The 12,889-nt window shown below is 34.1% G+C and overlaps 1 protein-coding gene across 5 annotated transcripts in view; it reads right to left on the reverse strand.

The window, feature by feature from the left end:
- Positions 1-11,750, reverse strand: part of LOC148943250 (histone-lysine N-methyltransferase SUV39H2-like) — a 70,542-nt gene extending 58,792 nt beyond the window's left edge. Inside the window, exons 1-2 of one of the 5 annotated variants that reach the window (XM_089101037.1) lie at positions 11,726-11,750; positions 8,114-8,226 (exon numbers count right to left, since the gene is read on the reverse strand). In XM_089101037.1, coding sequence (XP_088957163.1) covers positions 8,114-8,200 — 87 coding nt within the window. In that variant the 5' untranslated portion in view covers positions 8,201-8,226; positions 11,726-11,750. Of the gene's footprint in view, positions 1-8,113; positions 8,227-10,647; positions 10,790-10,919; positions 11,006-11,725 lie in introns of those variants that run through there. The other 4 variants (XM_089101034.1, XM_089101033.1, XM_089101035.1 and 1 more) reach the window with 4 other exon arrangements.
- Positions 11,751-12,889: the final 1,139 nt, after the last annotated feature.

The following is a 12,889-nucleotide window of genomic DNA, read 5'->3' on the forward strand; positions in this document are numbered from 1 at the left end:
GAAGGTTTATGTTCTATGTTTGAAAAACCTAAAAAAAAGTGCACAAAAAGTAGTTTAAAAACAATGAAGTTTTTCAGATAAAAGTAAAGAGCAAAGTTATAACAGATAAATATTACTGCCTAATGGCTTACACAACAGATACTAGAAAAACTGTTTCAAATAAATTGGCTTGTATTATTTCCCTACTTTTTTAGGATTCTGAAAAACTAGCATATCACTGAAAATACACAAAACCAATGCAACCAAATAGGATTGGAAGCAAAAGTCCTTCAATTGCTTGCAGAAAATAAAATAATGTTAATTTCTCAATAGTCTTCTATCAGTCATAAAATCATCAAAGTTTACAATACAATTTCAAAAATCTCTAAAAAAGTCAAGAAAGCTTAGATCAGTAAGGGGCTAGTTTTTTCTAGAATTCTACAAATATAGGGAAATATTACAAACCAGTTTAATTGAAACAGTTTTTCAAAAATATGTTTGCATAAACTGCAAAACATAAATTTTGTTTAAAGTTTCAACTTCACATCTTCTCATTCCTTCATACGCCATACCTTCTCAAGACCAGAACATAATCTGCACTTTACTGAAAAAAAGACTGTAGATTGTCAGTTTAATATAAATAAACTGATATTTATTCCTTCAAGTTTCAATAATTTTGTATTTAATATGCATTTTGTTTTCAGTAAAGTGCAAATTATGTTCTGGTCTTAAGAAGGTATGAGGGTTGTCAGCCCTACCCATGTTAATTTCTGCACGTTTTGAGTTTCATTTATTTGTGATAGTTTTACACTTGAAATATTATTTAGCTTTATTTCTGCTAATTTATAGTTTAATGGAGCTCTTTACTTCTCTTTGAAAAATTGAATTTGTGGAAATAGTTTTTAAAGTAATTTTATAATAATGCACAGTCAGGGTCCCCAGTTCTTGTTGTATATTTCTATGCATTTCTTTGATGTGGAGAATAGTCTATTTTCAAATTTAATTAAGATTATCCATTTATTAGTTCTGACAGGAAAACCAATACCAAAATTATAAAAAAGCTTCATTCCTATTGGCTGTTTAGGTCTAAAGTCAGAAACTTCTAACTATAACCAAAGGCTCTTATTTCAAATCATATCAACATGTCAGTTTTTTCAAGCATTTTGTGATGAGCATAACAATTTATGCAAGCCTGTGTAGAGCAATTTTTTGAGAAGACAAAGAGAAGAGAATATTCATAAAAAACAGAGAGTGAAAATATAGAAGACTAATACAACAATTTTAATAATTTTAGCTTTTAAAAATTCAAACCTCTTCCTAATTTTTATAGATTTTGAAGACCTAACATAGGACTTTCTCTGACTATATGCAGTACCTTAAAGATAATAGAGCTTAAAAATACATAAGTGGTGGAAATAAGTTAGAATAATAAAAGCCGTATTTACTTGATGAAAAACAGTACAACATTTACTTCGAATTCATTGGTCTTAAAAGTGGGAAACATGGTGACTTTTTTTTCACATGATGAGAAAAATCGGAAAATTTTTCTAGGGTGTAAGAGCTTTGGATATCTAGGAAGGATCATAACACTGTATTTTCCCAATGACTAAGTCGAGAGTTGCTAATACATTAAACAGATCAGTCAAAGTCAAAACCCATTTTATCAACAGGCTAGGACTCTGATGGTCTGTCAAAAGGAAACCTGTTCGATTATTCATGTTGAGATTGTACGCTCACATCTGCAGTGACTTAGGTACGCTAGTAGCTAAAATTTCACGTACTTATATCAGATTATATATTTAACTCCAATGGCATAATTGATTGCAAGTTTATGTGCTTCTAGGGAAGTACAGTCGAACTGCATATCAGCTATTGTTTTCAAGCAAATTTTTAGTCCTTTTTCTTGTTCCTCTGTATGTATTTATCATGTGATCGTGGGCTGGTCTCCCCTATACCAATTTTGATATTTAATATTACCCAACTTTAAACTCCTGAATTGAATTCTTCGAACAAAAAGCTTTTATCTAACCGTAATGTAATTAGTGTCAAATCACTTTATGGTGCTTATGGTTTCTGGAAAACCATAAGCTATTTGTGTAAAATCGCTTCATGGTGCTTATAGTTTCTGGAAATTGGAAGCAAGATAGTGGGTATATTAGATTACAGTATTGCTGGAAAAATAGACAAAGAAAATGCTAAAGGCCGAGTTTCAGCGAAATATAAAATGACGAGTTTCTAAAGACCTACATTCAAAGGACATTGGGAAGCATTTATAAACCTCCAACCCTCCATCATAGAGTCGGCCGCCTCCCGCCCCCCTAGACAAGATGCTTCCTAAGCCCAGGACCATGACCACTATGTTATTGTTCTCTGATGTTTAAATACATTATATACATTTGTTTAAATACATTGGAATACTGAAGCCTATTTAAATAGAAACTTCTACTACTACTAACAACTCACCTCAGCACCAAGCCGCCTGAGGCCAATACAGCTAAGAACGCTCCTCTTCCATCCCAATCTACTCAAAGCCTCCCTTTTTACACCCACCCACGAAGTTCCCATTTCCTTTAAATCTTTCTTTATGACGTCCTCCCGCCCCAGATGAGTACAACCTGCTTTGCGTTTAGCCCTAGACGGTTGGCCAAAAAGAACAATCTTCGGAAATCTGTCATCCACACAACGTGCCCTAGCCACCTCAACCTTTCTTTCATTAAAGCCCTAGAGAGCAGTATAGAACCATGTTTTTCATATAACGTATTGTTTGAAATAAGGCCAGTCAGCCGGGTACCCAGAACAACCCTTAAGCGATTTCTCTGGAAAACATCTAGCAAATCTTCATCCGCTTTTCTGAGCGCCCATATTTCAGAGCATGGGTGTTATTTAAATGGAAAGAGAATTATTATCATTTAAAATTCCCAAACGAAATTCCTAGCAGCCTTCCCCCTCTTAAGAAATTTCCTGGCGAGGCTCATGATGGCCTGCCTAACCTTTTCTATTTCTGTACCAGTAGGCATCTGAATGTAATATCTTATGCTAAAGGAGAAATATTTAATTGCTACTAGGTATTGAATGTATTTAATATGTGTTCAGCATTTAATATGCTACAAAGAGATTGAACATTTAATTCTAATTAAATAAATGAAATTGAACAAGTAAAATTCTATCTTTTCCAATAAATTCTTGGTTTTCTATATCTGTGTAATCTTGTATATTTTACTACGAGGTTAGGATGCATCGAGATTTTGTCTACATATTAATCCTTCCCACTTATCTCAAATCTTTCCTTTGAGGCTAAAGTAGTGTGTAGTCAGGTCTCAGGCTAAACTTGGAAGTTGTGATACTACCATTCACATTCACCTTATATCCCTTACAGTGCAATACTGATGGAAAATATGCAATGAAATTCAATAGTTATGAGAGTCCTAACACTATCCCCAAAATGAGAAATTTTCTGAAAAAACTGAAAACAGTTTTTTCATGGGACAGTTAGTGCTCGTAAGTCACTTTTAAATCATATTTATTTTCATTCGTTAATATCACCCATCAAATAAAAAGTAAATAATATGCCCCCATGAAATAAAAAGTAAATATTTTGCATTGAATGTACAGCAATGGTGTATTCATGGAGGGCAAGTGTTCTCTTAGAGAGGCTTAAACATCCAGTAATCTACTACTTTAACTAGTGTCAATATTTTTACAACTAAAAATGTCAAAACTTTTTGGATTACAAGGTTGTAAGAGGGTAATTTAAAGCTGAATACCTTCTCTATGCTGATTGGAAGCCATCTTAATCATCAAACCAGAGCATGAGAGAAAGGTTCATGCAAGGAAAAAAACGTTTCATGATAAATTTGAAAATTTGCCACTTCAAGGCACATGGATTACCAGTCTTAGTCACTTATCAAACAGTTCATGGCAATGAACTTTAAGTAAGGAGCAACTTGGGTCAATAGTACCCAAAACTCAAAAAACAGTATTTTAAACGGTGTTAATATCAAAAAGTTGTAATATTAAAAGTTTTTTAATATCAAAAGATACATCAAAAGAATCAGCTTATTACGCTGATTCCAAATATATAAAATTCATCAAGTTTAGTGTTACCCATGAAAAAATACAACCCTGAGAAAATTTCCCTGATTTTTGAAATAGGAGGGAAACACCCCCTAAAATTAAAGGAATCTTAATCATACCATCAAATTCAGCGTATTAGAGAACCCGACTGTAGAAGCTTCAAGCTCCTATCTGCAAAAATGTGAAATTTTGGTATTTATGCCAGAAGACAGATCATGGATGCATGTTTTTTTTGTTTTTTTTTTTAGGGGTGACTGTATCAAATAATAGTCCTAGAAGATAGGCAGAGGGTGCATTCGAACAGGAATTAAAGTTCTAGTGCGCTTTTTTAAATGACAAAAAAAGATTAGAGTGTAACAGCCCCCTCCCACGTCCATTTTTTCCAAAATTATCTGATCAAAATGTTTAGACAGCCATTTTGTTCAGTATAGTTGAAACATCAAAAGTTATGTCTTCCCGTGTAGAATGGCCCCCCACAGTTCGTGGGGAGGGGCTTGTAAGTTATGAAATTAGCCCATTGTTCATGTATAGAATTTGTTATTGGGAAGTATGAGGCGTGTTTTTTAATTAAGGTCTGTTTGATCATAAGTACACAACAAATGATTATTTAAAAAAAAGTAATTTATTTACAGAGTATTTACTTTACTCTATTTAAAAGCATAGTTGCCAAGTTTGTTGTAATACTGATCATACCTCTCAAGCAATTTTAAAATAGCCTCTGTTTTTCGACATAACACCTTTAATTAGGTGTTGTTTTCTTAGACAACACTGCTGTTCTATGACGATCAAATAAACTTTCAAATGGGGATAAATCTATTTATTTAGACAGCGAAAAAACAGGTACAAAAGTCCAGATATTTTGATCACATATACAGCAATCATCTTCAGTAAAAATAATAAAACTGAAGCTAGCATATTTATATACAACAAAATAAATAATTTTATGGGTCATTCACTAAATAATTAACTTCTAGATTATTCACAAAATTATTTTCAGTGAGAGTTCATTGTCAAATTTCATTCAAAGTTCTTGATGTAAATTTTCTTCTTTAATCTTTCCCAAATGTAAAACAAATTTCCAATGAAGGTGGCAAAACATTCCATGTCTTCTAATTGCAAAACCAAAAGTTGAGGTTATAGTTGTTTACTGGGTTGTTCAACTTTAATTATTTTAGTATTATTTAGTTTCAATTTGATTATTTAGTATGTCTACTGAAGAAGGTCAGATGGTCAAATATGTATCCCCATTTGAAAGTTTAAAGTAACCTCTGTATAAAAACTTGCCACCTGTTCTGCTAACCAGGAATTCACTTCCGTTTTTACGTCGTCATCATCATTGTAACGTTTGCCACTGAGGTATTGCTTGAGCTTTCTGAGGATTTGGCAGTATACTTTTGCATTGATAGTGGTTCCTCTGTTGCATGAGGTCAATAAAAAAAACACCATGCCTATTCCCAAACACCAACGCCATGATTTTGTGCTGGGAGAGAGGATGTTTGGCCTTCAAATTTTCAGGGGTGTGTGTGTTTCTATTCCGTGTTCTGTTGCCTTGATTTGGGCGTGATATGCAAAAACCCATGTTTTGTCTCCGGTTCAAACAGTTGCCACCTCACTGGTAGCCATGAAAAAGATGACAACAACGCAAAAACAGCAGTGAAATCTTGGTTATTGGAGCTGGTGGCAAGTTCTTATAAAGACTTTACTTTAAAATTAGTTGAGATATAGGATAAGAGTTTCAAAACACTTTGTATCTATGTCAAAAAAAAGAGTAAAGTATGCACTTTCTGAAAATAAATTTGCTGTTTTTGAAATAATCTTTTGCTGTGTACTTATATTCAAACGGACCTTAACTAAAAGAACACGCCTTGTATACATACATTTTTTTTTGGGGGGGGGGGGGGGTGGTGTTTGGAGTGGACTTCTATAGGGAGAATCTTCCTTGGGGAGGGAAATTTATGGGGTGGGGGTGAATATTTCAGTGGAAATGTTACACTGGGAGGATTCGACAGAATTACTATACAAAACTCTTTTTAATTATCTTACATTCTCTTTGCCAAATTTTTATTTGGCAAAGAGACTTTTTCCCGCGTGTTTTGATTTCCATAAAACAATTTCCACAAAAGAGGGCATTTCTGGAGTGATCAAGAAACCAATTAGAGATTAAAGTCTTATTCAAATGAAAGAATGCTAAGGAGAATTTTTCAGGCTGAATTGTCTGTAAGCAATTTTACAGGGAGGGGGATTCTCAGCGAGGATGGAACTGTCTGATGTGAATTTGACAGGGGGAAAGGGTGGTGTACTTTATGTTGGATGGAATTTCCACAGGAGTTTTCGGTGAGGGGGAGGGGTATATTTAATATTGGGTTGTGAGCCAGATTTACCAACATCATTTGAAAAACGAACAGAAATTATTCTGTATATGAAGTGTTGCCCCCTCCTCAATACCTTGCTCTTTATGTTAAGTTTGACTGTTTGTCCCAATTTTTTTAAGAGCATCTACTGAAACACAGGGGGCCATTTAATTAGAACAGGAAGCTTTTTTTTAAAGTACTAACAGCTTTCGCGTAAAGAGTAAGGTAGTGAGGAGGGGAACCCTTCAAATACAGAATAAATCTGCCAACATTAATATGCAAACTTTGTTTTAATTTTTCATGTACAATGAGCCAAATTCAAACCTTGAAATCTCATTTAGTTGAAAAACGTTCAGAAATTAAATAAAGAGAAACAAGTTTTTTTAACTGAAATAAGGAGCAACATAAAAACTTAAAGCAAAAATAAATTTTCCTTGTTTTAAAAAGTAGAGCTGTGACCAAGAGTCAAACTTTAACATAAAGAGTGATGCATTGAGGAGGGGACAGTCCCTTTCATATACAGAATAATTTCTGTTTGTTTAAAGTTTTAATGTTGCTCCTTACTTTCAGTTAAAAAAAACTTGTTTTTTTTATGTAGTAAGTTGAAAAGTGACAATTCTTAATACCAAATTATAAAAGTTTTGTGACTTTACAGCATAATACTCATAATCCTAGTTAAGATGATTTGGTTTCAAGCTAAGATATTTGAAGGAACAAGAAGAAAATGGACATTGGTTGGTAGAAAAAGCCCCTCCTTTCACTAGAAGTTCTAAATCCCTCTTCTTCCCTTTCAAATTCTCTCTAGCTCTCTTTGCTGTATTCTCTATGAATCATGCACAAAAAAGACGCTGCATTTTCTTCATTGCTAGATTTTTTCTCTAGCTTGAATTGATGCACTCAACAGTCCATTTTTTTTTATCTGCATGGGTTTTATTCTTCATGTAATGACAGCTTTATGGATATATATTCAGAAAAGTTGCATTTCAATTTTTACTTGTTAAAACCAGCTAATTATGAGTTCAATGATAATTGTAAATTTGAAGTTCAAATTTTTGATAGGAACAAGCATTGTTTTCAAAACAATGTGGACAAAAAGATTGAACAAAATTTTTGGCCCATTCCCTCAGCTTCAAAAACAGTTTATATCTATTCTGTAAAGTAGGCCTAATATTGCATTGTCCCATAGATTAACCAATTTGAAGCATAACATCTAATCTAATCTAATACCCAAATTGAAGCTGAACAGAGGTGCACTTTGATTGCATGGACTAGTTGTCTCTAGCTGTTCGGTATATCTCTGCATCTCTTTGTTAACTTAGCAATAACCAGCAATACAAGGGTGGAGTAAAGCTAGAATGTAATGCAAACTGGGCAAATGATGTACAAATGAAATTAAAAACAAGATCTTGGACTTTACTATTTCCTAAGAAGAGAGGCTTACTGATTGTCCCAGATCTGCCAAGAGAAAATATAGTCTTCAAGTCCCACTAATTACTCAAACATGCAGTTTTAAGCAGAAAACTGGTGATTTTTCTACATTTATAGAATTCAAAATAGACAAATAAATATAGCATTTATCCTAATTTTCTAGTATTTGGGACATATTTTGTCTACACAATACATTTCCTAACCTGCTATCAAAGAGTGGATCAGAAAATAAATATAGGTTATAATAATGTACAATAAATATAGAAAAAAAAATAATTTACCAGTTCTTCACTAAATCTGTCTGCACAAATTAGCTCCACTTCATACTCTTTTGTCTCAGTCTTCCTTCTTTTTAAGGGAGGGGCCATCTTTATTAAAGGCTTGAGTGGATGAGCTACAAAAAAGGATATGTATTGGTTATAAATGGAATTAGAAGAAGTACTGTAGCTATACTGAAAGGGTTAGAACATAGCTTACCCAAATCAATATGCTGATACATTTATTTGCCCTTAAAAAAAATGTAATAGGAGGACTACCTTCTATGTTGTCAGCAAGGCCATATCCAGAAGGGTGTAAGGTATTACCTCCCCCCCCCCTCAAGAAAATTGTTCTTCTAAGTTTTAAAACATAATAAAAATGCATTTCACAAATTTTTTATTCATTAAAAAAAATTGTACCCCCCCCCCCAGAACAAAATCCTGAATGAATCTTCAAGCCATTCAAAGCAAAGTATGTTATTTTGGCCAATCATCATCACACTAATTAGTCAAAGAAAAGGGCAAGAATAATAGGATATATATTAATCAATATATGGCTTGTTCTTTTATGTTGAGTGAGACCTTATAATTAGAGTATTATTTCCCTGTCTTTCTCTAAAGGGGGATATATAGCAAGACAAATTAATATACAACTTCAGAATACTTGATAATATGTTACACAATCTTTTTTCTTGTCAAATTAGGTAGGTTGTTACTAATGGTGGATCTAGATTTTTTCTTGGGGAAGAGAAAGGGTCAAATGCACACTCCCTATGACACCATCAATTTTGTAAATATTACAAGTTTTTTTAGAGTGAAAGTTGAATATATTTCCTGGTAAAATAATGATATTCATTCATTACATAAGTGCTAGTTTCATCAACTCAGTTTACTTCTACTACTTTTGAAAAATACATGATATTATTTATTTCATAAGAACTGTACTCTTTCAAATATAGCCTAAGGCCAAATCATAGATAAAAAAAAACACAAAAAAAAACAAGAAGATTAAGAACTTTGTGTCAACTACTGACTGTTGGCTTAGCAAGGGACAGACACATAAGAAAGCTGAACACCCAGAAGCAGAAGGAGCTTTGTTCATGCAGTTTGTTCAGGAAAGTAATAGGCATGTATCCTTTCAGAATCCATATTGGCCATCAAAGCTAAGCTTTTTATATAAAATAGGAGTTTGAAAACAACAACTTGTCAAAATCATATGTCAAGAAGTTAAACATATTAGTTGCTATGTCACCACAAGTTGTTTTGTACTTACTAAGTTATCCAGAGCCAGACAAGGCCATGAATAATTTCATAGTATTGTTTTTTGGCTGCCCATGTCAAACTTTAGATTGCACAAAGTTGTCAGTTTTCAGTGCCTGAATGTGACTTGAGCTTGTGTGTTAAGGGGTTAAGATGAGGTGAAGGACCCTAGAACTCAGACAGTGCTCTTAGATGAACATTTTGATTAAAATGACTTTTTTGTCAAAATGGGCTGTAGGTTTTAATCTTGGATATGAACTACATGTTTTAAGACAGGTGAGATACTAATTGTTGGGACTGGACAAGTGCCTGACAACAATTGGGAAAAATTCTTTTCTATATTTAAACTTAAATGAAAATTATCCTTACACCCTTGCCTAATTAAATGCAATTATTCTGCAGCACAACACTTCTCTTAGATTGACTGTATCCATAAGGGTAAGCCCCCCTAGTACTCGTATGCAGCCAGTGCCTAATCTTAACCAGATATTATGATTAAACAGTATCTTTCTTATAAATACACAACATGCTTCTAATCTTGGACCCTATGCATATAGTGCTACATAGTTATGACTAGCTGATGGTTAGAAACAGACCAGTTGGGATTGATAGAATACAATCTTGGAAAACCTGGTTTTAAAATATTTGAATTTAGGCTATATAAAAGTTGCCTCTACACCCTAGCCTATTTAAATATAGTTAGGCTCCTAATCTTGGGCATTATGTGTATAGGGTTAGGTAGTTGTGATTGGCTAATGATGAGGACTAGACCAATTGTAATTGGCTGACATCTGGTCTTTCAAAGTTGGAATTTCAAGAAAAGTTAGCTCTAGCCTATGTTCCAGTTTATATAATTATGATTTTACTGTTTCACAGCACTAGTCTCAGATTAGGTCTATCCAAGATTAACAGTGTGTGTGTCATTAGGATATGTTGTTCAAACTTTAAGATCCTGTCATGGGCGTAGGCAGCATATTGTCTAGGGGGGGGGGGGCAGTTGATAGTGTGATGGAGTTTTATCAACTGCTTTTTCCAAACCATCTGGTTTTTCAGCCATATCTAATGTAAATTTGAAGGTCTAGGGGACGGCAGCTGCCCCCCTCCCTACATCCATGGATACTGTGTCAAACAGTAGCCTATGCAGCATTTTCTAAGATTGGACTCAAGCTTTAAATGTTGACCAAGATAAAGCTCCACTGCTGTCTTTTAGCATAGGCCTATTTGAAATTGAGTGTTGTGTAGCCTATGGTTAAAATATTCAAGCTAGTCACATACTTGTTAGAAAGATTTTGACTTACCAAAGGGTGAAACAAACCAATTTATGGGTTATCTAGGTAAATCTTGCTTTGAAGGTGATCATGCAGTATAATTTAACCATGGAAAGGGGTGGACTATAATTGTAGCAGTAATGATTACTATTTTTAAAGAGCACTGGATAGACAATTATTTCTTTTTCTTGGAGCCTAGGCTAGCCTATCCGATTGCAGCCCTTTAAGCCTTCTTAACCTAGCCTATATGTTATCCATTTGCATTAACTCATGTAAAAAAAAACAGAATGGAGAAAAATTACATAAAACGCGATTGGAATATTCTTTTACCAGCTTGGGGTTCAGTCAATACCTAATTGTTAAAGATTTTACAACTTTAAGCTTCCGGCACAAAAATTTTCCCGCTAAAAAATCAAATTATTCAAAGAAGAAATTTCAATTAATTGTAGATGTCAGGAGTTATCAACTGAGATAATCAAAATGGGAGAACTACAAAGGCGCGTTTTCCGGCTCAGCGGGTTCGAACACGGGTTGTTCTCGTCTAGTATCAAGTTTCTAGTTTTTCGTCTAGTTTCAGCGGGTTCGAAGTTTCAATTTAGTGTTTGATGCACTAGATCCACAACGCTTGATGCACTAGACGACCACAACTCGTGTTCGAACCCGCTGAGCCGTCAACAACCCGTCTTCCCGTCGAATTCCTGACCTTCAGCAAAAATTTACCCAAAGAGTAAGTGGGTGAAGATGAAACTTATTTTGAGCCCTGTAGGTTAACAAAATTGTCATGGAAAAATTTAAAAGCAATTTTTAAAAAGTAAACAAATAGCGACCCTTATGATTTGTGATACGGCTCATAGAAAAAAGGATTTTTCTAAGGATACATGCCAAATTAGATATTATAAGATTCATCGAGTGTATTTTTAGGAGAACTATTTTAAGTTCTTCAGTTATAACTTTCCTTTCCCCCTGTGCTCTAATTGAAATTTTTCTCATGCTTATTTATTCATAACCCCCTTAAACAAAAAAAAAAACGGGGATTATTTGGGCTCTCACGACACGGCGTCATTAAAATAAAAAAAGGAAACAACAAAACACACAAGTGCTAACTTACTTACTTAATCCACATGCCGGGTGGCTTTTAAGAGCTTCGTTAGCCTCTTCCTCGTAGGGTGGTCAACAGCAAGGGCTTCTGCATCTGACAGTGGAATTACAGCTTGGCAAGGAAGACTGTCGAGACGGTGCCGAAAAGCTGCACACGTAGGCCAAGTCTCAGCTCTTTAAAATAGGGTCGAAGAAACTGAGCATTCAAGGATGTCAGTTTTCGTAGCTGGTTCGATCATTGGCTCCTTCCAAACACACCTTATCCAACTGAAAATAGCAGATGCCTTGGTCAAGTGGGCAACAACTTTGTGATCGATGCATCCATCCAAGGATACATATGAGCCCATGTAAGTGAAAAGGGTCAACCACTTGAATTTGGTTTATAGCAATACAATGATTTAATTTTTTGGCGTCAGACTTTGGCTGTAATACCATGAGTTTGAAATAAAAAGTGCTTCCCATTTCTTGCATGGGAAGTGTAAGTGCTTCCCTTACACAAAAAGTTATTTTCCTTTTTGTTCAAGCCAGGGGAAAGGTTATCACTGAAGGATTTTCAGTATTGGAGGGTTATCAACAACTGAAGGGTTTTCAGCATTGGCGAATCCGATGATTTGTTTTTTATTTTGATCCAATTTAGTTTCAGAATAAATAATTTTGGGTCACTATTGACCGAGGATTGTCCTTTGATGGTTTGCAGCTACCACTGCAACCAAGATAAAGCTAAGGTTTCATTAGAGTATCCTACCAACAAGCTTTCTCCAGTTCAGAGAAGAATATAATCTGTTTGACTATATAGGAAATCTTTATAGAAGATAACAGACGCGAAGCAGAAACATTCATCCCACTGGGCATTCTTTTCTTTTGATAAGTTAAACTTTATCAAAAGTTTTTGTTTTAACTTTCATTTGTTACCAAGCAAAATATTTTAAAAATCTGAAAATATTATTTGTGTATAAATTACTATTTTGTTACATAGCACCAGGAACCGAGCTTCGTTCGACGAAATGAAAGAAATTTTTTTTTATCCTTTCCTAAAACAGCTGGAATTTTATTTTGTTTTATCTTCTTTAGAATATAAAACCATTAAAATATTGGATAACTAGGTATTTTGGACGTGTTTCATGTTGAAAGTGCTTTTCCAAAATTAATGAAGACCTTAAGCAAATTTTCTTAA

The sequence above is a fragment of the Artemia sp. Qi Xiang Cuo genome, chromosome 15, assembly GCF_049724085.1.
Source record: "Artemia sp. Qi Xiang Cuo chromosome 15, ASM4972408v1, whole genome shotgun sequence".
In the NCBI taxonomy this organism is placed as follows: Eukaryota; Metazoa; Arthropoda; class Branchiopoda; order Anostraca; family Artemiidae; genus Artemia; species Artemia sp. Qi Xiang Cuo.